At 37.0% G+C, this 27,991-nt stretch overlaps 2 protein-coding genes and 1 long non-coding RNA gene across 3 annotated transcripts; all 3 read right to left on the reverse strand.

Moving 5' to 3' along the window:
* Positions 1-5,018: 5,018 nt before the first annotated feature.
* Positions 5,019-5,816, reverse strand: LOC119084575 (actin-related protein 2/3 complex subunit 5). The gene is made up of 2 exons (XM_037194630.1): positions 5,542-5,816; positions 5,019-5,420 (listed from the first exon to the last, which is right to left on the reverse strand). The coding sequence occupies exons 1-2, from the start codon at positions 5,679-5,681 to the stop codon at positions 5,105-5,107; spliced, it is 456 nt and encodes a 151-aa protein (XP_037050525.1). The 5' UTR covers positions 5,682-5,816; the 3' UTR covers positions 5,019-5,104.
* A 13,541-nt stretch (positions 5,817-19,357) lies between these two features.
* Positions 19,358-19,743, reverse strand: LOC119084577. The gene is made up of 3 exons (XR_005089085.1): positions 19,726-19,743; positions 19,522-19,662; positions 19,358-19,452 (listed from the first exon to the last, which is right to left on the reverse strand). It is a non-coding gene; the product is annotated as an uncharacterized LOC119084577 (long non-coding RNA).
* Positions 19,744-20,156: 413 nt separating this feature from the next.
* Positions 20,157-22,037, reverse strand: LOC119084571. Its single transcript, XM_037194610.1, has 2 exons — positions 21,225-22,037; positions 20,157-20,700 (listed from the first exon to the last, which is right to left on the reverse strand). The coding sequence occupies exons 1-2, from the start codon at positions 21,952-21,954 to the stop codon at positions 20,183-20,185; spliced, it is 1,248 nt and encodes a 415-aa protein (XP_037050505.1). The 5' UTR covers positions 21,955-22,037; the 3' UTR covers positions 20,157-20,182.
* Between the last annotated feature and the right edge of the window lie 5,954 nt (positions 22,038-27,991).

Genomic DNA, 27,991 nt, shown 5'->3' on the forward strand with positions numbered 1-27,991 from the left:
GATAAAACAAATTGTAATAAAAAAAAAAAACAAAATATTGAAATGCCTGCTTGGCCAAAAGTTCCTATATAAATATTGATGAAAAATGAAAAGTAACAAAAAAAAGAGAAATAAATAAAAGAAATTATGATGTAACATTTACTGTCGTATGTAATATTATGGTGACGCCATTTTGACCTCTTAATTTTCCAAAAGATAAAAAATTAAATGAAAAAATAAAAAGTTAATTTAAAGAATCTTTTTTAGAAAACCGACAATAAACTTTGACTTATCATTTCCATATTCATTGATTCCGAAGCGAAAATGAAAAAAAAAAACGTTTTTGATTTGGATAAAAATATCTTGCAATATCTTTATAATAAAAAAATAAATAAAATTAGAGAGAAGAAAAAATACCGAGGTCAAGACGTGTTGTATATTTAAATAAATAATTGTAATTTGTTGCAAAAAAAAAATGAAAAGAAAAACCTATACAGAAACTAAGGAAAATAATATTTATGAACGTAAAATGTTACAAAAAAAATGTGTGTGTAATAGAGCTGATTTTTAAACAATAAAAAAATTAAACAAAAAAAAAACAATTTTAACTAAATGCATATGGATCACCTTAACTATAAAAATCTTAGAAAAAAAAAGAAAAATTTTTAATTTCCTTCTCCTAAAAGTTTATTTATTTTTTACAAATTCATTTGCGTTATTTTGTTCTTTCCATTTTTATTTTGAGGGTGCAATACAAATTAAATTTTGAATTTTATACGCATAGAAAGAAATAAACGAAACGATGATTCCTTCTATTTACACTAAAAACAATTTAATTCATCGAACCGAATGAACCAGTGAATCAATTTCCTTTATTTTCGGAAAACTTTTAACCTAAATATCTTACTGTCAACAGTTTTTCTTCATTCTTTTTAGTTTTTGTTTTATTTTTAACTTTTATTTCGATTAATTGCTTTATCAAACAAACAAAATAGTTTTTAAAAAAAATATTTTATTTTTATTTTTTTTGTAATTTTTATTAATTTTGTCTTGCCATATTAATTGTACAATTTTTATTATTTTGCAACATAAAAGAGAAGATCAGAACTTTTTTTTGTTTGTTTGTAGTTTGTAAGAAAAGAAAAGAAAAATGTGTACTGCTTGAGTATGATTTATAAAATAAACAAAAATAAATGAAAAAAAATGATTGAAAAACTTGCAAATTTTCATTTTTTGACCTACCAAACCAAAGATGTGGGCACATCCAAAGCACTTCAAGCATGAGTGGTACTCCAGAGTACTGAAACTTTAACACCGCAAAGAAACGTGGAAAATTGTAACAAAATATTACTCTAGTTGTCAACTGTCATCACGATCACTCATGCTTGCTGTGCGTTGGTATGCTTATCTCAATTTTCTCGATTATTCCGAAAAAATCACTTTCATCGAGTAAGGTTAGTATTTAACTTGTTTTCTAAAACTAGTTGTTAAAGGGCTGGCTCACGAACGAACAAAAACAAATAGATATTTCAAGCATCGAATTGATCTAAGCCCAGCACTGCTCCTAACAATAACACTCTTAAGTCAAATGTCTCCAATTTTTATGAATGCGTGTATCCAATTGCATGTGTTGTGAGTTTTCACTCACACCAAGAATCTTTGCCTCCTGTCGTAGCCAGAGAAATGCTGCACCTAATTTAATTTCATCAGCCTCCACACATTTTCTATGTTATTGCTAGGTAGTAGAAGTGCGAGGGAGACATTCTTCACCATCTAGACCATTTTGATCCCAGTTCATTCGGACGGAACAATTTTTTTTAGTTGTTTTTCAAATGTTTTGTGAACGATCGGTAAAGGTTCAAGGTACAAATGATCTATTGTAATTGGGCAGTGTTCTTAAAGATGTATCAAAGAAATAAATAAATGAAAAAGTTAGTTTCAAATATTGATGTTAGGACTTGTTAGGCATTTCGTGACGCCAATTGGGAAAGCAAAAATTCTTCCGGTTTTTTGTGGGAATTACACTGAAACAATGCTCAATTTTTAACACTATAGACTTTATCGAACCATTCATTTGATGTCAAGTCCTATTTTCGATCGAAAAACAGCAAATGAGAATGTGTCACGCCATAAGCAGGTGCGTTGATACCCAGGTAATGTCCAAGGCAAATAGTGGGGAGGTAATGTCACATACAACCGAATCAGATGTGAAGCAGCACAAAGGTTTAATACAATTCCATCTCTTCCTTAATTAAAAGAAACCACTTTCATACAAACTCGGGTCATTTGTTTTAAGATGGGTCTATCTAAACGCAAGATACGCTTGAAACGCAAGATACGCTTGAAACGCAAGAAATCATAGTCAACCATTTTAAAGTGGACTTCATTAGATGTCATCACTGAATGGCATTACCTTTCTAACTATATCTACCTTGGAATTCGAGCCTGTTTGTCACACCCACCAATCGGTAAAAATAAATTGACAGAAAATGCTGTTAACTTAAGCTCATACCCATAAGACGCGTCGGGATTAGTATAGGGCTTTTACGAGTATACGTTCGTAACATTTGGAGTGTATTCCGGTGTGGGCTAGCATGGAATCTATACGTACGACTTGGATCTCGTTTGTATATACATAGATGTCGTGTTACAGGATTTCTTCTTCTGAAAACAGGAGTTATTCATTATGCCACGCGCGGGGGTCTTACTTGACGAGAAATATAGTTCAGACACATGTAACTAAGGCAATTTTTAAAAAAATGGTAGACAGACGGTTCATTTTCTGATTTTCTGTTTATTCTATAGATCCCAACAAAAATCTCTTCGAGAAAAGTGTGACGCAGTCTTTGAAATACAATTTCTAAAATGAATGATATCGCTAGAGTTGACGCTTTCAGCTTCGTTACGCAAAAATTAAATTTTACACCCAATTTTAGTTCAAACAAGCTGGCTTAGTTTTCCTCATCATCTGCCAAATAATTTTTACCAAAAAAAATTTGACTGGAAACAACCAAAATTTTACCAAAAAAATCTGCGTCGCATGTGGCAGATAAATTTTCTTGCTGGTCTGTTCCTGAACATTTGCCACTTTGCGACGCAGATTTTTTTGATAAAATTTTGGTTGTTTCCAGTCAAATTTTTTTTGGTAAAAATTATTTGGCAGATGATGAGAAAAACTAAGCCAGCTTGTTTGAACTAAAATTGGGTGTAAAATTTAAGTTTTGCGTAACGAAGCTGAAAGCGTCAACTCTAGCAATATCATTCATTTTAGAAATTGTATTTCAAAGACTGCGTCACACTTTTCTCGAAGAGATTTTTGTTGGGATATCAGTCGTTTTAGAAGTGTAGTCAACACTGCTTTTTATAACCGTTTACAGTTTTAATTCAAAAAGTTTACGAAAATCGAAAATTTGACGAAATTTGAAAATTTGACGAAATTCAAAAATTTGACGAAATTCGAAAATTTGACGAAATTCGAAAATTTGACGAAACTCGAAAATTTGACGAAATTTGACGAAATTCAAAAATTTGATGAAATTCAAAAATTTGATGAAATTTGACGAAATTCGAAAATTTGACGAAATTCGAAAATTTGACGAAATTTGACGAAATTCGAAAATTTGACGAAATTTGAAAATTTGACGAAAATTGAAAATTTGACGAAAATTGAAAATTTGACGAAAATTGGACGAAATTCTAAAATTTGACGAAGAAAGAAATTCTCTATCTGCCACCATTCAAGAAATATATCCAAAACCCCAATTGACCCACCCATTTCCAACTTTCGACATTTTTCACATATGCCCCTCTGTTCTACTCGTAAAACTCTGAGACTTTGCCGAAGAAAGTAATTCTTTATCTCTCATAACCAAAAAAAATATTTGTCCTTTCATCCTACGCTCGAGTAGCTCAAAATTTGGTCACTCTAATCACTCTAGCTCAAACGAATATGCCCCGATTTTTTTAATTATTTTTTTGTTCGAATCGTGTTACGAATACCTTTCATTTGATGGGTCGCACGCCTCTGTAGGTTTCAATACAGCTAAGCTACACCCGAAAACGCGTTCCCGACCCTCGAAAACCACACTCAGAAACCACTTCGAGGCCAATAAAACAAAATTCTGGTTTTTCCTGGGGTAGTGGCGTATCACATTTTCATTTTTATGCCCACCCTGAGGTTCCTGCAAAATTTCATGGAGATTGGCTGACTAGTTTCCGAGATCGACCGTCGATAGATAGACAGATAGACAGATAGATAGAAACATACAGAGTAAGTTGAAAGATTTTGATTGTTTGGAAAACGTTAATTTGGTGCATTTTCTATCAAAATGACCAACTTCAAAACGATGTATCTCCGGCAATTTTAAAGTTACATAGTCGAGTGATAGCTCGTTTTGCTCGTATTTGAAGCGCGAATAAGATAGAATAGGATTTGTGGTGATACAGGCCAAAGGAAAGAAACTTAAATTCTCGCCTATACATAGTTGCCGCGTCTCAAAAAAATTTCTTCGTTCTTTTTTTGGAAGTTAGACTGCGTCAAGTCATCCGCTATCGCTCCGGACATGATTCCTTTCAAGGTCAAATGAGTTGTCAAACCGTCATACATAGAGCCATAAACTCAACACTATTAACAGTGTAATTGTAAAAATAATATTTTGTTCGGCATAGCCGTTGCTTGGAAGAAATCTATTCAGAGATCTTTTACCATTCTAACACAGAGTACAGTCTCGGAAACGTCGATACCGACATAGTTTCTGATTTGGGAGCTGTTGTGGTTTCTCACCAAAAATTTCGTTTATTAAAATGAAAATCTAGATGTCGTCAGATTTCTTGTACGCTGTAACGTGCCAAACTCAAACACTGAATCTAGATGTTCATTTGTTATATTAAATTTAAGTTGGAACAATTACAAACCACAATTGCTCCCAAATCAGAAACTATGTTGAATGTCACTTTGTCCGCGAATTTTTTGCTACTTTCACGCAATGAAGCCAATTGAGACAACTTCCAACTTATATGCAGCAAGCAAACGCCATCACTAATAAGGAAAAAAAATTAAATTTTTATTCAGCCACTTATAGATGGGGAACACTCTTTACGAAACAAATTTTTATTTTGCTTAATTCTACGCCCGATTCGTATCGGACAATACTCGATTAATACAACCAATGCCACCGCGAGCGAAAACCTTTTCGTGCCACTGTAACAACTGTCCACTGGAACCTTCCGATGGTATTTCGAATCCACGATAAATGTATTTCATCAAAGTGTCTAATAGATCCTGTTCGGCAAGCGTTTCCACGGCAGTGTTGATTTGCATCGATTTGATTGACAGAATAACACGTAGGATCAAACTCAGTGCATTGTCTTTGACCTGCTGACTTTGACTGCTGAGGGGTGCATTTTCCAAAACAATTTTCAGCGCCTCCACATTCTTACCAGTGTTGGTTCATTTAGTTTTAGGTCAAGGAAAATTTAGTACTAAGACTGAGCGAATTGCCCATCAACAACAACAAAAATTATTTTTTTTTTACCAAAAACCAAAGATATTGAAAAGGATATTTTGCTAGAAGTTTTGTAATTTCGTTTTCATCCGGTCCGAGCTGTGAACTGGAATCGGTTTCGTCTTCTTTAAAATTGTCTTCGTTGTACTGATCAACATCAATCTTTCGAAATGCAGAGCTGGAGGTATTTTTAGCCATTATTTTTGTGTGCAAATGAAGTTTGAGCGCTCGTATTCACTTATCTTTTCGATAAAAACACACCCAATAATACAAAATCGGAATGATTCAGACGTAAGAAAGCGGTCTGAGTACTCAAAAAAAAAGTCACTGACAGAGGAGAGTCAGAATCCCACTCCGTCAACAGAAAATTTTCAAATGTCAAAGTTTCCGATTTTCGGACTACAAGAGACGATTTAAAGTGAAATGAGTGCATTCAATGAACTTTGAAACAATGGCGGTAAATTTCAAGATTTTGAAAGAACGTTATAAGACACTTCTGAGTTGATAACGAAGGTGGTGACACAAATTTTTTGATAATTTAGACAAATTTTGTGAATTTTGACAGTTGGAATTGAAACAATGCAAACGTCATTGACACAATAGAAACGTCACCTAAACGAAGAGCCAAACGGATGTGAAACGGAATTTAACTTAAGGCTTGATTTCCACTTACAAAAACACACTCCGTTTTGCCTCAGTCTAGCCAAACGAGCCGTCAGAACAGTCGGAGCGTTTGCTGCGACTGAGCCCCGTACAAACCCGTACATCTATTGCGTACGTGAACCTAGTTCGTCCGTCGCCCTACTCTTACCGTAAGCCTACTGCGCCCGTAAACGTCGGTAAAGTAAAATTCTTATGAAATGTGTACGTCTTAAAAATTGCGCATAGCGCAATTACGAAGCCCCGTACGACGTTCCTTTCAAATGTAACACAAATTTCGAATTGACCTAAAATTAAGTAAGTATCATTTTCACCGCTTTATATTGATTTTACAAAAATCCAAAATGGCGGCCGACGGCCATTTTGTTAGGAGGTGGAAAGTAGTACGGCTGCTTTACACTCGTTAGTACCTTTCCAACGAAAAAAAAAAATCATGAAATTCGGGCGAAAATTTACTCGAGATATTGTCAAAATACACCACGTTCACTGTACTTCCGAGTAGCCACATATAAGCTCACTCCAAGAGACCTAGCTCACGCTCCGGTGAATCGAATTTCATAAACTTTTTTTTCCCTGATTGGTACGGTCAATACCTATCTAATAACGTTCAAATTTGGCCAACCTACAAGCAAAAACGGCTTGCCGCCCTTGCCGACACCAAGGGGTCTAACTCACGAGTCGGTCATACAATTTTCATAAACTTTTTTTTTTGTCGATCGGTATTGTAAATACCTTTTATTTGACGTATCACTTACAAGTGTAGTGCTTAAATGTCTGGAGATATCGTCGAAAAACAGTTAGGCACTTATTGGGCCCCAGCTCCGGAAGGGTCGACCCAAAATCGCCCATCTTCGAACTTAGCCTCACTATTTTGACTATCTTTCAGGGAAAAAAAAAATTTGAAATCGGATTTGATTTACTCAAGATATCGACGTGACAGACGGACGGACGGAAAATTTTTTTATTGCTGATTCGTTATCTATGAACATAGGCAAACACTTTGCCCTTACCGTCTGCTTCGAATTCCATCAATTACACACGGCATCGTAATCCTATAAGCCCCTTCGTACTTCGTACGGGGCTAAAAACGCCACTTTTCTATTGTTTAAAATGTAAACTCCATTTTGAAGTTTCATAATCTACTAAAAGTAGTTCTAGGCCAAGACCTTTCGAATGATGTGTCATAAGCTTTAGTTCCTTTGGGGGAACTTTTCACATGCTAACCCAGTTAATCCCCTTGACATAAACTTCCCACTTCACAGCAGATAAAAATAACATAGGCAATTCCATTGTTTATTCACAGCACAGCTACTATCACATTCGTGTATGTGTCTCGACAAAGTCAAACTGAGGCAGACATTTATCCAATCACACTGGTTAGCTCCGATACTTTTCAGTCTCAACAATTTTCGAGTTGACAACAAAAACTTATCAATTCTCGCCCACTTTTCACTCCTGTTTTTTTTTTTCTAATTGGAAAGCTCTCGTTTTAAAAGAAAAATTAAATTAAAACGTCGATTATCGATTAGAATGAGAGGTAAAACAAAACCAACGAAATGAATTATTTAAATCTGATTAATTTTATTAAACTTTATTCATACATTTACTTGCATACATTAATAAATGAACTATGTACCGCTGTGTGAACCGTCATTGGAGTAATGCCCGTGCTACCCAATGTATGAGCGATCATAACTATCTTAGGCATTTCAGCTCTTAGATTAAATTTCATAGGCAGGCATTATAGTATTTGTGATCGTCCTGAGCTTTGTGTATGTATCCTCAGCCCGTTGCCAAATCGTAACGTAAAAAAAGCCAGGATTCAATTATGTTGAATTAACTTCTAATTATGAGCAGTACTCTAAATAGGGTACTGAACAACACTGTAAAACCCTGTAAAACCATTTTCATTTAAAATAGAGTACTTTCTGCAGCTGACCACTATGACAACTATTGCTTGATCATCATATTAATGACTTTCCAAACGATTTGACAGATAAAATGTCAAAAATATTGGCAAATGACGAAATGTATGGTAATACGGCAAGTGCAAATAGCGAGAAATTGCCCTACTGTAAGGCAAAATTTCGTATAACGCGAAACAATGGAAATGCAATGACAACGGCTAACTGCGCTTGCCTTATATACTTACGTTGTTTCAGAAAGTCTTCGTCATAATAACGAAAGTAACGTCAGAGTCTTCGGCTTGACAAGGTTAACTCGTCCATTGGGTGTCATTCGACAATCAAATCGTAAATTAAAGGAAACTAACGGATTACGGTTCAGTTTCTTCATCATGACCATCGCAGCAAGTTGGACAAATTTCGATCCAATCGAACCGATTCGAGGACTGATAAATTTCTTGAAATTCGTTGGCGTCTGGCCGTTACACATTAAAAACCGTTTTTTATATTGTCTGTACATCATTTATGGGATCACATTTCAAATTACTTTCTCGTATGCATACACAGCATTCGGTGTCACCATCGACGGAACCAATGTCAAAACGATGACCGAGCAAATTTTCATTGGACTGGCAGAGATATCGATGTGTCTTCGAGTGACGAATTTTCTTTATCATTTCAAGGAGGCAACCAATTTTCTAACCACCATCAAGTCCTTTGAACTGCGCACCCAAGAGGAATACGAGTTGTACAAGAAGAGACTGTCATTGTTCTCAACTGTAATGACATTCTTCGTGTCTGTTACTTCATTTGCCGTTGCCTTTTCGAATGCTGCACCGCTTTTTAACAGTGAGGTAGCACTGCCTTATCCAGGATGGTATCCGCTGGATTGGAGTAATTTTTGAATTATTTGTTTCATTCGTTCCACATGATCACTGCATAAGAGTAGCTCTCTCTTTGCATGTCCTCTTTTGGCAACAACATGTGGAACGTATAAGACCGCATAAGAAGTTTAATTGCGATGATTGTAATTTTTTTCGTTCAAACATTGTAGAAAATGATCGGACCAGTTATTGGATCGTGTATTTCTATCAGCTGTTCGGTGCCATTTTTTTGGCCCACACATTGGTTCGCTTGGAAAATTTTCAGATCTACTGCATGATTTGTTGCACAGCTCAAATCGAGATATTGAAATACCGCGTGGAGAAAATTGGCTACGACACATTTAGCCACGACAAAATGTCGAAGAATCCTGCAAAAGACTCAAATCATGACATACAACTGCTGGAGTGTCTAAAACATCACAAATTTATAATGAGGCGAGTAGCGTTTAATGGAAGAAGAAGAAGTGCTTAATGGAAAGTCAACACATCTATCTACCACACATTTGCATACATTTTCAGATTCATCTCAAATATAGAGCGAGTGTTCAGCATTCCATTCTTGTTTCAATTGTTTTGTAGCAGCGTTATTTTCTGCGTGACCGGATTCCGCATAATAATGGTGCGATAATTTTTGTTTTATATGTAAAAACAACATTCGACTCGTCATAGCAACCAATGAAAGTACAGAACAGGTATGGCCAATCGAAAAATTCATCTTAAACGCACTCACAATGTGTGTCAAAATAATATGAAAATGAGTGCGTCTCATGGCGGAAATCAAATTTTTATGTCCTCCGGGTGGGTGATAGACCATACCTGTTTTACACTTTCATTGATAGCAACTCAATCGCTCATTCACGCCGTAAGTGCGCCTGAGAATTTGAATTTTAAGTGAACGAATTTAACGCTTCCTTATGAGAATGGGGCGATCTTACTCTGGCTCGTTCCTTCTTGAATATTGTAGCGCTCTTATGGCGTGAATTTGTGGTTGTGAAAAGTAATATTAATTTTACGAATTCTCAACAGATGGAAGACGACACCATCACTCTGGCATATTACGTTTGCTTTTTCGGCGTTTTCCTAAACGAGATATTTTTACCGTGCTATTTCGGCACCCTGCTAACGTTAACAAATGATGGTATGACCGTTGCACTTTATTCATCGAACTGGCCCGACCTATCACAGTCGTTTAAGAGAACTATGATATTGTTTCTCGAATACCTGAAACGGCCGAAGGTAATGAAAACCGGAAAGATATTCACACTGACGCTATTCAGCTTTTTAACGGTAACACATTATGAGTGAAGTTGGCAGTGTCTGATACAATTAAAATGATTGATTTTTCCATAGGTGATCAACAGATCTTACAGCATGTTTGCCGTTCTCCGGAATTTAGTGAAATAATTTTACATTTTTGTTCAAGAGGTTCTGAATGTGTCCTTACAATAAAGATAATTGAAATATTTGGTCAGTGTCAGTTTGTGTTACTGTTTAATCACACAAAAACTGGAAATAACTCTTGAAAGAGGGAGGAATGACCCAAGTCGATCACTGCGGGAACTATTATGATCTTTAAATATCTAACATAATTCGATGATAAAATCGCATGTCCTTTGCTGAGTACGACTGTCCTTCACGTTCTGACAAAAGTTTTCGTGATGAAGAAGAACATCAGAGAGGAAAGTCAACTTTGGAACAGATTCAGTTTCTAGATATGGTTAAAGACTTTCCAAATGATTACCTACATTTGATTCTGCTAGGCGCACAAAAGACATGGACGATGGAAAAAAATATTATAAGAAATTATCGGCTGCTCAGATTGCTTCAGTTGATTCAATTGTAAAAACTATTGCACAAAGTGAGCCATCAGAATTTGCGAGGAGAATCAGGGAACTGGACTGTTTGAAGTACTGGAAAGGAACGGAATTCCGAATTTCCTTTTTTATACACGGGTCCAGTATCTCGAAAGGCATCTTATCCCCTCAAAACTATAACAATTTTGTCGCTCTACATTGTGCAGTCCGTATATGTTCGAGTTCCTTCGTTGATTCACGTTTACACGTCGCAGAAAAACTTTTTAAATTTTTCGTCGAGAAGTATTCCGAAATATATGGGTGGCAAAGCGTCAGCTACAGCATCTATAACAGGAACGTCGAACGTTTTTGAAAATTGGACTCGTTTAGTTGCTTTGCCGCAAAGACAAAATTGACTTTTTGAAGAAACTGTTGAGGATACGACATAATGACATAAGCCACTCGAACAGGCTATAAAAATCGTTTGGCTGAAATGGATATTTTAGATCCAAAAGAAAGAAAAAGCATCGAACTGAAACTTGTGAAGAAACACATAGATGATCACGATGCTTATGAATTACTTTTCTTTAACGACGTGAGAATCGACACTTCGGACAAAAGTAAGTGGTTGCTAACCGAAAGCAATGACATTGTTGAGTTTCAGAAAGACAAATACTTGGAGGGTCGTCTGGTTATATTTGGCTCAAAAATCAAACAGGAACATGATTTTTACGAGATGTTACTGAAGTCTTCCTTGCTTCATATTTAAGCTTCAAATGGAAAGACCGAAGTACCTCAAATATACGATTTAACATCGATAAAAACTAAAATGTTTGCCTTGTCTTCTGAGGGTGGACGCTCTAATACTCAAGAAAGAGGAATAGATGGGAAGCGAAGGCTGCAATGGTTCATTCGACGGTTGCCTGAGAGGTATCAAAATCTGCGACGCATGACAATAGATAACATGTTTAGCCTTGGTGCCAATATCTTCAGGCAACACAAATTTTGCCAAAAATCGAATCAGTCACTGTCATGGATATGGTTCACATGATAGACGTCGTGAAGATTTATTATCAGCAAAGTGGTTTTTACAAAGGGAATTGGACAATCCTTGCGAGCACAGGGCTCACATAATGGAGAAAAGAATGTAAAAGAACAGAAATAAACTTTGCTTCGTTCGAATATAGAGAACGCTTGTTGAAAGTGATCGTGGGTGATTTACGTCAGATATGGATAATATATAAAAAGATAGATTCTAACAACGTAATCGATGAGTTTTTCTGTAAAAGTCCCAGCAATCTAGAAAACAATTCTTAGACATCAAAGTCTTTGAATGAAAAAATATTGAAAAAAGGAAAATGGATTCAGAAAATCTATCGTTTACACATGGGTGGTATTACTATGGGGAGGAGGCGGTTTCAGGAAATGAATCGCAATTGAAAATCTGGTTGTGATTATTCTGTACATTACAGAATACTATCGTAGAGAAACGTATGGTCCAGGCAATCATCCACCAACCACTTCATCAACCGAATCACGACAAATTCATGAACCTCACTCAGGCAGACATTACTAACAATGGTTAGCTTCGCAGTAAAAAGTATTGAACAAAGGTAACTTCACAATACTATGACAAGGCATATCGCTCTTATACAAGTTAAAGAAAATAGATGCGCACTGCGCACACACTTCCTTGACCGAAACCATTATTCAGCACCCTAGGTCTTGGGGAAGCCAAAGGAAGCCGATTCTCCATATCGTATCGTAGGCGGAGGACAAATCAATAAGTAACCTTCACTGTGGTTCGTCATTGCCAGCAATTGCTCAACATACACCCGATTTTCTCTGAATCCCGCTTGATCATCAGGAGGAACATTATCGATCGGCGACTTGATTTCAAGTAATAAAGCTTCGATAGACTGAAAATATTTCAAGTACCACAACGACCACAACCCTCGGTCCAATACCTTAATTGGATTTTCAGCCGGACCAATATACGCCGAGAGATTTTTAAGACTTTGAAAGCATGAGACATCGTTAATTTTCGAGGGTCATTTTGCCACTTTACTTGAGGGCGAACACAGTAAAAACGTTCGGAAGAACTGTGTGTACGTGCGTAGCTGCACGCACGATCCTGATAAAATCAAATTATATCCAAATTTACAACAATTGCAAAAAAAGAACTAATTAACTTCGTGGGCAGCTAAAATATACATATTATGGACAAAGGCGTCTCATTCTTTGCATTTAACAAAAAGCATGAGGTTCCGACGGGTACATTTAATCCTTGATGGAAACTATGTCGTTCACATCTGGCCTTGTAATTTCTATAGAAATGTATGTACAACCAAAATGGAAGTACCTGTAGCTTTTGCAACATTATAAACTAATTAACGAGACTAACAGAAACTCAACCAAAACTTACAAAAATAGAAACGCCGGAGTAATAAACATTTATTACGCTACCTGCTTGTGTAAGAGTTTTTAGCTTTGCTGTCTCTCTTTTCTTATTTCTTTCGTCTTTCGCCCGAAGTCAAAGGATTATGCGTATATGTGTGTAAAAGAGACGAATGGTATAAGTAGGAGAAATTATTGTTGGTGTAAGTTTCGTCCATTATAAAGATGAAGTCTGTCCTTGTCAGTGTATATGTGTTGTGTAATGTTTAGAGCAAATATTTGTGGCAAGTAAAGCAGTAGTATTGGTGAGCGTTTTGACCGTAAGTCAGGATTTAAGTTGAGACGACTTAATCGTAAACTTTCGAAGTGAAAAGACCTGTTCAGTACAGCAGAGATATTTTCAAAGTATTTTGCAAAACAAAAAGGATAATTAGCAGCATAGCATCATGGAATCAAACAAGTTAAAAAATGTAAGTAAATCAATTTAATTGAAAAATTCTGATTCCAATAGATGTAACAATTTTTTTTCTCTTTCAGATTGTGCCCCTCAACATCGAGATCGTTGCCATCGATCCGGATCACTTCTATTCATCCGAAAATGAAGATAGCGACTATAGTGACTGCAGTGATAGCGAAGCTGAAACCAGAAACTACGCAACGGAGCGCAATATCAGCAAAAACCCTGAAGCTCAGCCCACATCCGAGCCACAGTCATCAGAATCACAAACAGCCACCGACTCTCCTCAACCAATGTCATATATGTCAAGATCCAACGAAAGGAATGAGAATGACACCACACCTATAACCGACTTACCCACATCAGATGTACTCACACCAGACGTGCTCTTATCAGACGATCCAGCCACATCAGATACGCTCACACCAGATGAACCGGACGAACCTGTCGAATTGATTGGCGGTTTGTTCGACTTTGTCACATTCAACATCGACGAAGACATTGTACTAAAGGATGTGGAAGAAGATGGCAAACATTTCAGCTTAGAGGCGTACATCACCGATCAGAGCGAATCGCCGACTTCATCTTCACAAGAAAACGCCAAATCATCCATTTCATCTTCACCAGGAAGCAGTGCACCACCGATCTCGTCATCACAGGAAAAACCGCTAAACAATTCAAATGGCGAAACGACAGTGAGCAGTACTGGGTTTGGAATAGGTCAAGGAAAAAATTTCGCAGCGCTCATGAAATGCTACAACAAGGATAAGCCAGTGTTTCCCCAATCGAAAGGAGATACAGAAAATAAACTGAAGGCCTTGGCTAAATCGGTTAAAGATAATAGAGCGCCCAAAGCAAGAGACGTGAAAATGACCAAAGACAAGGACCTGAAACAAATCAGAGGAAAGCACCTGAAACCGGTCAAACGGGAAGATGTGAGAACAGTCAAAGTAAAACAAGCGAAACTAGTCAAAGAGAAGGACGTGAAACCGATCAAAATAGAAAACGTCATGCCAGCCAAAGAAAAACTAGTCAAAGAGAAGGATCTGAAACCGACAAATGGACAAGGCGTGAAATTATTGAAAGAGGAAAAAGTCAAATCAGGCGGAGAAAATAAGCTAAAACCATCCAAAGGCGAAGTGAAACCCTGCGACGAAAATAAAGAGCAAATTGGCCAAAAGATTATTAAAAAGATGAAAAATCATTCCAGTGCATGGAACACTCACATCGCCACTCAGAATTCACCAAACTGTGCTGAAGAAGTAAATAACAATCTGGATGATTTTACAAAAGCAATTTTGGCTTCAATGGCTGTAGCGCAAAGAAAACCAAATCTAGAAAAACGACGCAATTCAAAAACGAGAAAGCGAATTTTCCATGTTCAAGAGCATTCGCTTAAATTTCAACAATTTTTGAACGACAAACGAGAAAAGCCAAAGATGAACGTGCTTGAACCGTCAATGACACAAAAATGCAGTAATCGTATCCCAACATTACCGAACGGCAAAATACCAAACACTACAAATGCTAACAACGAACACTTGAAGATGCCACCACAGCTACAACAAAACATCAGAAATGCCAATAGTGTTGCGTTGAAGACCCATCCGCAGCAAGAACGCCAAAATATTGACATCGAAAACCTGCCACCAACTGAAAACTCCAACACCGTCGAAGTGAAGACGTCGCCGCAACAACAACACCAAAATATTAAAACCGAAAACTGTGCACCAACTGATCATAAAGTAGCGCCGGCCGGTACTCGCAAAATCAGCATCCACGAGTATCTCAACCGGAAAAGATCCCACCAATCTTCCAATAATGGTTCGGGCGTTGACATTGATTCGAATATTCCGACAAAGAAAAGAATATCCATAAATGAATATAGGAAACGTAAGGTGCAGCATGAAGGTTCACATCAGTAAGTGTTTTATTTGCTCAATTAATTTCATTGATTGTTATACCCATCCAGATAGATAACGGTATTCTCTTTATTACAGATACACTCCATCAAACATCGCACCAGTTACGAATGTGGCCATATCATCGAAAATGTGATTTTAGAATGTAAGAAAATAATTGTACGACATGCATGCAGTTGTAAATTGTTTTTATGTAAAATATATTACTTGTAAGAAATGATTCATGATTTATTACTTTCATTCGTCTATATCGGCTCAATACGCATACATCCATACACTCATCAATTGTTCCCATTTGCAATAGTCTCGAGGATGTTTCTCACTCACTTTTTCATTTATTTCACCTTTTTAGACAATCTGAAAAAGTGATGAAATATTTCCATGAACAAGACAAGATCTGCTGTTTCAACCTCAGGTGTTAACAGCGGTCTTAAGCCAGTGTGGTCTGGACGTCGTCAGTTGCTACAATTACCACCCTTTGCACGACAATGAAAACTTTACTTTCGAGATTTAAACTTTTTTCAAACTAATTAGCATCGACTGATGGAGGCTCGGACAGATGTGAAGCTGCTATGAAATTCATTCCCAAACGCAGCAAAATTTGGTAAAACTTGAACACAAAACGGAAATCAAAGACGAATGCACCGGGATGGTTTGTTTTCCAAATTGACAAATAAAAGAAAAAGATACAGTTCAACCAATGTCTTCTTCAACATCATTTGACATATCGGCCATCATTTTTGAGCCTGTTTCCCCCTGCTTTCCGACGGGAAACAGGGAACTACACAGACTGTTTTGAGACCCCACACAAAAAAACAATTATGAGTTTTACGTTGTTTACCTGTGTTGGTGTCCACCTCACTTTCTAAAATAATCACGTCGTCGCTACTCAACGGGAAGTACTCTAAAACAGGTATAGAAGTTTGGAGTCAAGTTCTCCAGGAACCAGTTCCAGGAACCAGTTCCAGGAACAGAGATTTTGTTTTATTTTGATTTGCTTTGTTTTGATTTGTTTTGTCATAGCATCTGCAACCAAGCAGAACAGTGGAACAGATTTTCCAATAGGGGTCTGCGTATTCAACCCTACTATGTTGTCATTTTAAAAGATGAGAATTGCCGGTGTACTATATTTTAGACACATATGCTCTAGTTGTTGACAGTATTTTGGTTTCGATAATTAAATGTACTATTGAAGCTGCACAAAATATGGTTGAATCGAGAATTTATCCAGTATACGACTGCGGCAGATGTATCTTCAAATATCGAGAAATAGAAGTGACCCATTGAGAAATAAAAGCAAAATTAGCCCAAAAATAAATTATTATTTTTAACAGCGCCCCATTCTTAAGTATGGAAAAAGAGAGTGCGATTCGTACTGTACGAACCATGTTAAGAGTCACTTTGCGAAAACTTCGACCAATTGAAATTCAAGGGGTCTCCGAATATAGCTAATTTGGTATGAATAGATTCGTTGGACTCTGCTGAGTAAAGTTTAGAAGAATTTTTTTTTTAAACACTTTCAATTTAGGCGTGGACCTTTGAGAACTCACGAATCAGTTATCCGATTTCCATAATCTTTTGTTTTTGCCGATTAGTATTGCAAATATCTTTCATTAAGAACTGTAGCTTTTAAATGTCCGGAGATATCTTCGAAAAACCTTAGAGTAATTATATAGTATGATTAGTCTAAGGGTCGACCCAAAATCGACCCAAAATTTTTTGCGTTACCTCCCCAAAGTTTCTAGCCTTGTGCAAAAACGAGTGTCGTTATAACACATACACAGGGATGATGATATGGCGACTGGGATATCGCCATATTATCATCTCTCTTAACCCGTACAAATTTCATTTCCAATGCGCTGCAAAACGTGAATTTTCTTAACCACCTCAGACGTTTCTATTCTAAAAATAATTTTATGCAACTCAGCATCATAATATGCAAACTTTAGATGCCTCTGTGGCGTAAAATGTTGTATGAATCTCGACCTCGTTTTATAATTACCCATCTAGAGCCTAATAAAGTACTTTGCACTCGATGTCATAAATAACTATTCCAACGTAATTGAAAAGGGCAGGGCATCACTCCAATTGTGCATTTTTTTAGCCGTTACGATGTCTTCAAAGGTCACAACACTTCATTTCAATTAAATTTAATTTAATTGATGAAATTCCCGTCCCAAAAAACGGCGGTTTGAGCGATAAAAAGCCGAAAATAATCTTCAGCCAATTTTTGTTTACCTTAATGCATTAGTCTCAAATGTTTCGGTTATGCGATAAGATTACATTTGCAACATTTTTTTTCTCGAAATTGTTTCGAAACACAAGTCAAAAGATCACATCATCATAACTTTCACTATCTGGCATTCAGACCAGTATGTCGCACAACTTTTCGGATTTTCGGTGAATCGAATCAAGAATTGCCAAATAAGTCAGAGAAACTACACCAAAATGACTAATCAGCAAGGTTTCACTGCTTCTAATATCTGCAATTATCGCAACGCTCCCTAAACTATCTGTAATTTTTCGCTGAGAAACAATAGTTATTTACATCGGATTGTATTACTCCAACATCCGTAGTCCCACATGGATCGATACTAAGTCCTCTCTTGTTGTTGCTATTTGTTAATGATTTGCCTGACATATTCACTTCATCTCGCTCGTTATTCACCGACGACAACAAAATCTTCCGAAAAATCGAGAGTTTGGCAGACGGTTCTAGCTTACAATCGGACATCGTATCTATCTCGGAATGGTGTGACAACAATAATTTGAGTCTTAACCCAGTAAAGTGTAACTATCAATACTCCATAAAAGATACGTCAATTGAAAAGAAAACGACTAAAAAGGAACTGGGTGTTACGTTTGATAGTAAAGAAAGCTTCCCTGCCCACGTCAATTAAATCACGAAAAAATCGTACCAACTAATTGGATTCATCTTTAGAAGTACTCAGAGCTTGAAACGTCCGGCTAGCCTGATCAAGCTTTACAACATGTATGTTCGAAGCAGACTGAAGTATTGCAGTACCATTTGGAACCCCTGCTATGTGAACAAGTGTGTGCTAAAGAACAAGTAGAAAAGGTGCAACGTTTACAAGAATGCTGTACTACCCATTCAACTGGACAACACCTGATAGCACCCAACAGAGTTGATAGTCTATTAAAATGTAAAATACATTCAAAGTCCTGGTCTCTTAATTTTTTAGGAAAATAATTTTCGTTCATCACTTAGTACTACTTGCTTGCGAAGCTGAAGCTATATACTGCTTTTCCGATATCAACGACTGAGTTACTGGTTTGCTCATTTTTGTGGAGAGAAACGTTTCAAGGTAAGAAACTACTTCTTTATTTTACTAAACTGAAATACACTCAGACTTCAGTGCATTTGGTTTGAGAGTTTTGTTGGCTCTCAATACAATGCAAGACATAGGTGCACTGATGATGGCGTGATACGCCGAAATCAGCATTGTTTTGTCCTGTTGTTCGTCCGCATTATGATTGTAAACGGTAGAACGTTTCGTCACGAATCGTAAACGGTAACACGTTTCGTTCGCCCTTCGTTGAATAAAAGAAATTTTTTCAACAATTTTGGTCAAGTCAAAGCAATACAACACTTTGAAAAAAAAAAAAACACCGACAGGTTGGCGAAATTAAGCGATGTGCTGCTGAGAGGCATCCCGACAATGAAGAATGAGAGCCTAATTTCTATTTTTGATCAAATCGCAAATTTTTATCCATTATCTTCAAACGAGAATTCATGGCACAATATTTCGCTCATCGTGAGTTGAAATTGAGCGAGGTTCGCATGTGCATCAGACAATTTGACAATGGCTAATTACATCATTCAACAGAAGGCTGTAAAAATGCTGTAAAAGGCCACTCGGCTCGGCTCGGCTGCTGGTGGCATGGAATTAACCCATTGAATTTGTGTATCAGCATCGTTGTATTTGAATTCCTTAAATTATGAACGCCCATCGTCAATAAAATGTTCTTAGATGGACGAAAGTACAGGAACGGTACATACGGGAATGATGGATGATTTGCTTGAATAGTAGAAATATCCAACAGATTTCATTTGAGGTGGCTCGCCTGGATCGTCGCTTACATCTTGCAGTGCAACCACAGTATAATTACCTTCTGCATCTCCCTTACTATCAATGTAGTCCTTTCAAGAAAGAATTTTTTTTATGAGAACTTAAATTTCATCGAAACTGTAGCTGCAACGTACATCAAAGCCCTGAATGGATGAAATTTTCTGTTAAAGATTTCAGACATAATTGCTGTACCATTTCTGATATCGCCGCCCATTTTGATGACCTCCGTGACGGCCCGAGAATATATGATCACGGCGTCGTACAAATGTGCTGCTGATATCGGAAGCGATACCATAACACGTTTATGGATTGACACGCTGAAATTTTTGGCTGCATATCTCTTGATTTTCTCACAAATATCAATTCTTGTCACTGTGAAAAGACGATAATCAAAAATTTATTAGAAATTTCACAGAAATCTCTCAACACACATTGTTTTTAGCTCAACCATGGTTCGTACAGTACGAGTCGTACTCTCTTTTTCCATACTTAAGTATGTGATGATGTTAAAAAATCTGATTTTTGGGCTAATTTTCTGTTTATTTCTCAAAGAGTCACATCTATATCGCGATATTTAAAGATGCATCTGCCTTAGTCGTACACTGGATTAATTCTCGATTCAACCATATTTTGTGCAGCTTCCGCCGTTTTAAATACAAAGAAGTCAATGTTAAATACACCCAAAATTTCATTTTTGTCTTCCACTTGATCAGCTACCCATTCACCCGAAATGTTCCTATCTGCATCGTCACCTTCTTTAAATCCACCACTTTCTATATCATCACCACCTACAACATCAATGCCGCCACTCAGAATCGACATCGACTTCGGTTTCGGCGCGTTTTCGTCTACTTGGTGTACACCAGTTTTATCTCTATATGAAAGGTATCTCCAAACTTTAATATATACACGACGATATCCGATTGCTTCTTGCGTTGGAATGCCCAAGTCTTTAGCCGACGTAACTACAATCGCATGTTTCGACCAATCCATCGTCCACGTCGTCCATCCTGTAAATGGTATAACGTCCCATCCCTGTATTGGATCTCCTTTGTCCACTGTTATACTGTATCCAAACCCTCCATGGGTTTTGGTGCTAATGCGGAAGCCTATTAAATAAAAAATTTAAACATTTAATGGACAAATGCCAACAAGTGTGTGAACACTTTTTCGGAAAATGAATTAAATCTTTTGATTAGAGAGTGAAACTTCTCGGTTATAACCAAAACTTAGATACAGTGCGATTGTTGACATTGAAACTTTGCTAGGTTCGTTTAAATTTGAAATCATTAAATCCCTTGAAGAGTATAGTCAAATTTAGCATGTGCAGTAAAAGATAAAAGGTCAGAAATAGGCCAGTGTTCAAAGTAAAAACATATTCTCGTAATAGATGGTCTAAAACTCTGAAGCTACACCTAGCTAATCGCAATGTATGCCAAAAATTGAGGGAAGCTCTCACTGCTGTCGACGTATTTGATGGTAAAATCAAAACTTGGAAATTTTTTCTTACAAAACGGGAAGACAACATTTTTCCACCAGCGATTCTGACCCCCTACCCTTAGGTGAATGCGTAATTTGTGAATGGCCCCTCATGTGTGCTTTTAGAAAACGGCAGTGTAGATTGCAAACATACCTATAGCTGTTTCCTTTTCGCAGAGAACGGCGTTTTCAAAATCCGCCACCACACCAAGTTTATTGGCCGGTCTTACATTTTTCATCAATATCGGCACAATTTTATTTGATGAAAGTTTATCATTCCGTAGGATTCTGACTTGCATATCTCCATTTTCGAAATAATCAGCACCAACACCAATCAGGTCCGGATTCTTCTTGCGTTGAATGTCTGCCAAACGCACTTTATTACTGCCGTAGAGGAAATTCTTGACCACCATCTGATCTTCACTTTGTATCCCAATTATTGCCTCAGTTATATCTTCCAAATCTTTTGCACTTGGTGCTACAAATCGCCAAGCACTCGTGTCCGTATCAGTGTGGATGAATTTTTTTTCGATCAAAAGTTTACGTAAGTCATCAAGATTATGACTAACATCGAACCTGAAGAATTGTCGAAGTGTGTCCGCGAACACATCAAGTTTTTTCTTGAGATTGAACACGAATATCTTGTTAGTGTCGTAGATGTATGCGCTAACCGGAATGTATTGTTCTGCGTCCAGGCGAACTGTATCAGTCACTTTACCATTTTCTACTATGGCGAATCGCCAAGTGTCCCCGTCGTCCGCGTCGATTGTTATGTATTTCTTTTCGATCAAAAATTTTCTGAATTCGGCTAGTTTCTTGGTGAAATCGTACGTGGTTAATATTTGACGTTCTTCAACCACAATGTCAATTCTTTGTTCGCTCATTCTTAATGATTAAGATTCGGAAACCTTTCATGCACTTTTCACAGATGAAAACAGAACTGGGAACGTTGCAATAGAACAGCGGGTCACGTACTGAATGAATGTAGTCAGTATTCCTGTTTATATAATCAATTCTAAGCTTATCTTAACACCATTTTTAGGTCTCACAAAAAATCTTAAATTTAAAGAACAGCGTTCATGATTTGTTGAGAGTAGACTTCACAGCCACTCTAATATACTCTGCCGTCAGTCGTCTTAGTTTGATTTCACGAGTCAACAAAACTCTCAGACCATAATGAATTAAAGAAGTTGTTTCTTATCTTGAAACGTTTGTCTCCACAAAAATGAGCAAACCAATACCTCAGTCGTTGATATTGGAAAAGCAGTACATAGCTTCAGCTTCGCAAGCAAGTAGTACTAACTGCAGAATGAAAGTGATTTTCCCGAAAAAGTAAACCTCCAGGATGTATTTTACCATAGCACTGTCAAGCACCGAAGCTGACTTTGACATCACTCAATTAGAAGAAAAACAGTAATGTTATGATATACCAGGTTATGCCATACAGGATTCTTCTCTCAAGATGTGCAAATCATAGTTTTACCCTCTTAGGATCCTAATCCTTTATCCTATTTATCAACGCACTTCAAGCAAAACTGGTCATAGTTGTCAGCTGCAGAAAGTACTCTAGTTTACATCAAAATGTTTTTACAGTTGTGGGACACACTGTCAAGTTTCAGTATCCTATTTAGAGAACCACTAATGCTATAAGTGTGTTGACTTTATACTTACAACCATAGACCAATACTTGAGAGTTGGCAAGATGGTGCTTTTCTATGGAAATATCAGTTCTAAGAGGAAACCAGCATATTGAGTGACGATGCTCCTGGAAAAAGCATTCTGTGCTGTCAGTAGCCATTTTGTTTAACAAAGTTTTGTTGTCAGCTGATTTCATATTTTTAACGATTCTTACGACTCTTTACGGTTTAGGTTTTGTGTGATTCGGTTCTTTATTATGTTGTTTTGGAAATAGTGAAATATTCAATGCAAAATGAGGATGTATTTAGATAAAATTCATCCCGAAAAATTAATTGTTTTCCGTGGAATTAGTGTCATTGGATTGGTTGTAAAGGGCATAAGGTGCTCTTTTACTACATGTAACGAAAATTGTACACCTTGTAATAGTAGATTACGTTGGATGCTGCGAAAGTAATTCATTACACAAGGACACAATTTTGTGGTAAGAGCAAACTCACGAGTAAGTTTTTGAGCAACAAGCTGTGTAATAGTCAATTTTCGCATGAGCAGGCAATAAACCAGAATACGTTGGATGCTGCGACGTAATTCATTGCTCTCGGACACAATTTTGTAGAACTCGCAAACTCACTCGTGTTTTTGAGCAACAAGCTTCGGTAACTGTTTTCGAGACAAGTGTAGAGTGTCGAGCCGAAGGCGAGGTATGCAACTACACTGTCGAGAAAACAGTTACCGAAGCTTGTTGCTCAAAAACACGAGTGAGTTTGCGAGTTCTACAAAATTGTGTCCGAGAGCAATGAATTACGTCGCAGCATCCAACGTATTCTGGTTTATTGCCTGCTCATGCGAAAATTGACTATTACACGGCTGTTCTGCAGAAATTCTACATAAATTCAGTATCTCAATAAACCAAAACCAACAAAACAAAAATAAATCTGTTCTTCCGATAAAACGTTTACAAACAAATCTAGTGTGCTGACGAAATCGGCTCACACGCTACACGTCTCCTAAAAAATTGTTCCCGAAAACAGCACTCATGTTACATTAGTATTGTCGCAACAGTAGTTACAATTGCGTTGGTGACAGGTTGACATTGAATAGTTTTTCGCAGTTAGTATCGATGAAGACGCATTGTTTGTGCAATTATTTTGTTAGTCCTTTTCAAAAAAATGTGCAACAAAGTGTAGTGTTTGTACTAAAAGCAAAAGCATTTAGTGTTACAAGTGAAAAATACAACGAAATGTGTGGCCATAAAGTGTTACTTCGGAACATCAAAATTATTGTTACAATAAATATGGCCGACAATTCTGTGTTGCGAATTCTTCTAAAAGTATGTTGTAACCAGATTACTTGAAAGAACTGTCAACTTGAAATAAACCCAAAATATCCCTAGTGTAATGGATCACTTTCGCAGGGGGTAAACAGCCGTGTAATAGTCAATTTTCGCATGGGGCAGGCAATAAAGTTATTTTTTTTTGTATCGTAGCTTTTATCGTCACCCTTTCTGATATCACTACTTTTGTAAGTAAAGGACTTGCGTTACCTTTCCTCAAGGTTTTTGTCTGATATCATATCTTTTGTAAGTTATCGTTGATTCAGGGGGTTTGTCTACAATTGAAACATTTCTCTTACTGCCCGGCATTGTTTGTTTGCTAGAACCATACGTTTAGCGAGCGTTGCGAAAATTGCGTAACTGCTGCTAAGTGAAACCCTGCTGGCGGTGATTAGTCATTAAGGTGTAGTTTCTCTGACTTATTGGCAATTCTTGATTCGATCCACCGAAAATCCGAAAATTTGTGCGACACACTGGTCTGAATGAAAGATAGTGACAAACAAAGTTATGATGATGTGATCTTTTGACTTGTGTTTTGAAACAATTTCGAGAAAAAGAAATCATGTTACGTATTTCGAACATAATCTTATCGCATAACCGAAACATTTGACACTAGTGCATTGGTAAAAAAAAAAATGGTTTAATACTATTTTCGGCTTTTTTGTCTCTCAAAACGTCTTGGCTGGGACGAGAATTTCATCAATTAAAGAGAGATGATATCCCAGTTGCCATATTATCATCTCTCTGTATGGATTATAACGACACTCGTTTTTGTAGAGATTAATGCGATTGATCAAAATACTAGGGTAGAACTATATATATCAACAAGTGATGTATACCTGACAAGACAAGTTCTGAATTTAATCCGATATAATCGGAACTCTACTGTCAAGTTCCGAACATATTCATTTATAGATCGTATTTTTATGGCTATAGCTCGGTTAAGGCGGTTAAATGTTAAACTAAAATAATTTTTGACGAGAATACAACAGACCTTTCAAAAAAAGCTGTTGACGATGGTACAGTAGTCCTGTCAAAAAAATGTGTTGACGAGGGTTCCGAAGGTATGGGACCACTACTCTTAAACACAAGTCGGCGCCCCTGCTGTCAAGTTACGAATGTAACTCTATGATCATTCCAGTGAAAACATAAATTCTTTTTCACTTACTAACACTTTCAGAACCTTTCGAAAAAAATTATTTCACTAAATTCCTGAGAACGGCAAACATGCTGTAAGATCTGTTAATAGAAAAATCAAACATTTTAATTGCATCACACACTGTCAACTTGGCATAATGTTAAGCTGAGTATTTCTATGTCAGCGGCTCTTAGTGGTATACTCACTACTCAGCTAATGTAAAATTCTGCTCTAAGGGAGTCGCGGCAATTTAAACACCTTTTCTTAAGGCCAGTTCATGGTCGCATATATCGCAAAAATGTATGCGAGTATGAACTGGCCTTAAGCTTAAAAAAAAACAATTTGTAATGAGTGATTAACAAAATTCAAAATTTGCCAACATTCTGTGCCATGCCTTCGTAAGTGCCTTCACCAGGGCATCGATTCTCGTATTTTCGTAACTTGACAGTTAACTGTATACGAACTGTCAAGTTACGAATTCTTAAAGTTACGAAAATACGAGAATCGGTGCCATGTTCTTTCAGTACCTTGAATGATTTGACAATCCGAAATAGTATAACACATTTTTCTCAGTGTTAATGTGTTTAATGCCAAAGCATGACTCGTGTAGGTGTAATTAATGATAATTAATGATACAGTCGGGTGCATCAATGGAACGAAAATAATTTAATTTTGACTAGTCGATTGATCAAACAAAATGTCAATGTGTGATCTCAAGACTCCGGTAAAATAATTAGTCCACCATTCATACACCAAAAGCTATGAGCGTTTTAATTGTGAGCTATGTGAGCCTTAACTCGGAAAAATGGCAGATAGATAGTTCGGTTCGGTTGTGGATACAATCGTACGGATCTACAATGCCCTTAGCTTTTATGGAGATTCGATCGAAAAGATAACGGAATACATACAAAAGACATGATATCACCCACAAACCACTTACAGTGGAAGTGTGACGCAAGTCCCCTTATCCATTTTCACCTTCATCCATTCAAACTGATAAGATTATGATAACTGTCCATTCAAATTGATCAGATCACGGATTAGTCCATCTTCATTCTCGCCAAATCCAAATTTCTCAGCTACGTCGGTATGAGAATTTTGCTGCGGTTCATGTCAAATTCCTTTAGTTGCCACGCTAGTCACTTCAATAATTTTCCACTGTTTTAGATCAGTGTCAAATAACGGTATCGTCTCTCAAAATAGTGTCAAATGAGTTGTCAATTTCACAAAGCTAACCTCAAACAATGACATCTCCATATAAATTTTTGTAACATTGTGGTTAGCTTTGTGAAAATGACAGCTCATTTGACATCTCAAAAAACATTGACAATGATCCATTGGGATTTTTTCTTCTTTCCCAAACCACCTATCCCCTATACACAAATGTCGATTTGCATGATGTTTTTTACCTTTCAAAGTCTAACGTTATCATTCCAATCACCACCATCTGGCGACTCGATGAAGGGAACGTGATGATTATCATTGTCGTGCTGAAGTGATTTTTTGTATGAAGAAGTCTACAATCGTCGCAATTTTTCCACACTAGTGCGATAAAAACCACGTGTTTCTGAAGTCACACTAAGATTATCTTCGGTAATATGCAACACGAATCGTATGCTGCTATATTATCGCACACGATGTCTTGCCAAGCTCCATACCTCCATACGATTCTTGTTAGATAAATAACTATTTAACTCTTCTTGTATTGGTATCAGAGGACCCACTCTATTTTTACACATTGTACGGGCCATATAACACGTGCTGCGTCCTAATTTTAAACTGAATTCCATGATATTAGTTTCGGTTCGTTATCTTAGGTACACAATTTAAATGGTCGACACAATGACTTAATTACAGTCTGGTCTACAATTAAATTGTCGTGTTGGTTGCACGCGACCGTGTTTATAATATAACAGACAGAGGGTTTAATTAAAAGTTTAACAAATTAGTGGTCAGTATTACACTGAAAGTGTTATCGTTGGGACGTGTCAGCCAGTAACAAAATAAAAACTTAAAAAAAATCGTTTAAAAAAATGAAAACTTTGATGAAGGCTAGTGCGTCGCCATATGATCGCTTCAGTTGGAGCATTCACACATTCCTTCGGACCTCTTTAAGGTTCATTCGTTTCGATGTGTTTGATGTAAAATTTCGTCGTTCGTTTGGGTATTGGCTGATGGCCGTCTGGTTTTTCGCATCATTTTGTTGTACTGCATTTTCCATGTACAAGAATCGAAATGATTTGACGACGCTGTTACAATTGGTTGGAACCATTGGTGCAATCACTCAAACGTCCTTGAAATTTTCGTTTGTTGATGACTTCAAACGTTTGGCATGGATACCGAATTTTGTGCAGCAAATTTTTCGACAAAATTCGTCAGACTTTCGCATGAAAAATGAAGAATTTTTCCGCATTTGCGAACGATATTCAAAATTAATTGCAAAAATTTGTTGGTTTATGCTGGTCTATGTGCATGTGTTCATCGTGTTCGGTGCCATTCAACCATTTTTGATTTACTTATTCACCAGCAAATGGATCACATCGATTCGTATCGACATTCCGGGTATCGACAATGCTGCTAGTACCGTTGAATATGCAATCAATGTTGTGTTCGAAATTTCGGTTTTGTCACTCGTTTGTTGGGTTGAAGTAGCCGTTGAGACGGTTATTATCATCAATTTTGTTTGTGTGTCCATGCTGTCGGATTTGATTCACCAAACAATCATCACACTTCAAATGGAAATAAATTTGCGAAAATTGAATGCAGACGCCATCGAGCACGAGCTGGCACGCATCGTCTTAATGCATCAGCAGTA

Source organism: Bradysia coprophila, unplaced genomic scaffold (genome assembly GCF_014529535.1).
Source record: "Bradysia coprophila strain Holo2 unplaced genomic scaffold, BU_Bcop_v1 contig_87, whole genome shotgun sequence".
Classification (NCBI taxonomy): domain Eukaryota; kingdom Metazoa; phylum Arthropoda; class Insecta; order Diptera; family Sciaridae; genus Bradysia; species Bradysia coprophila.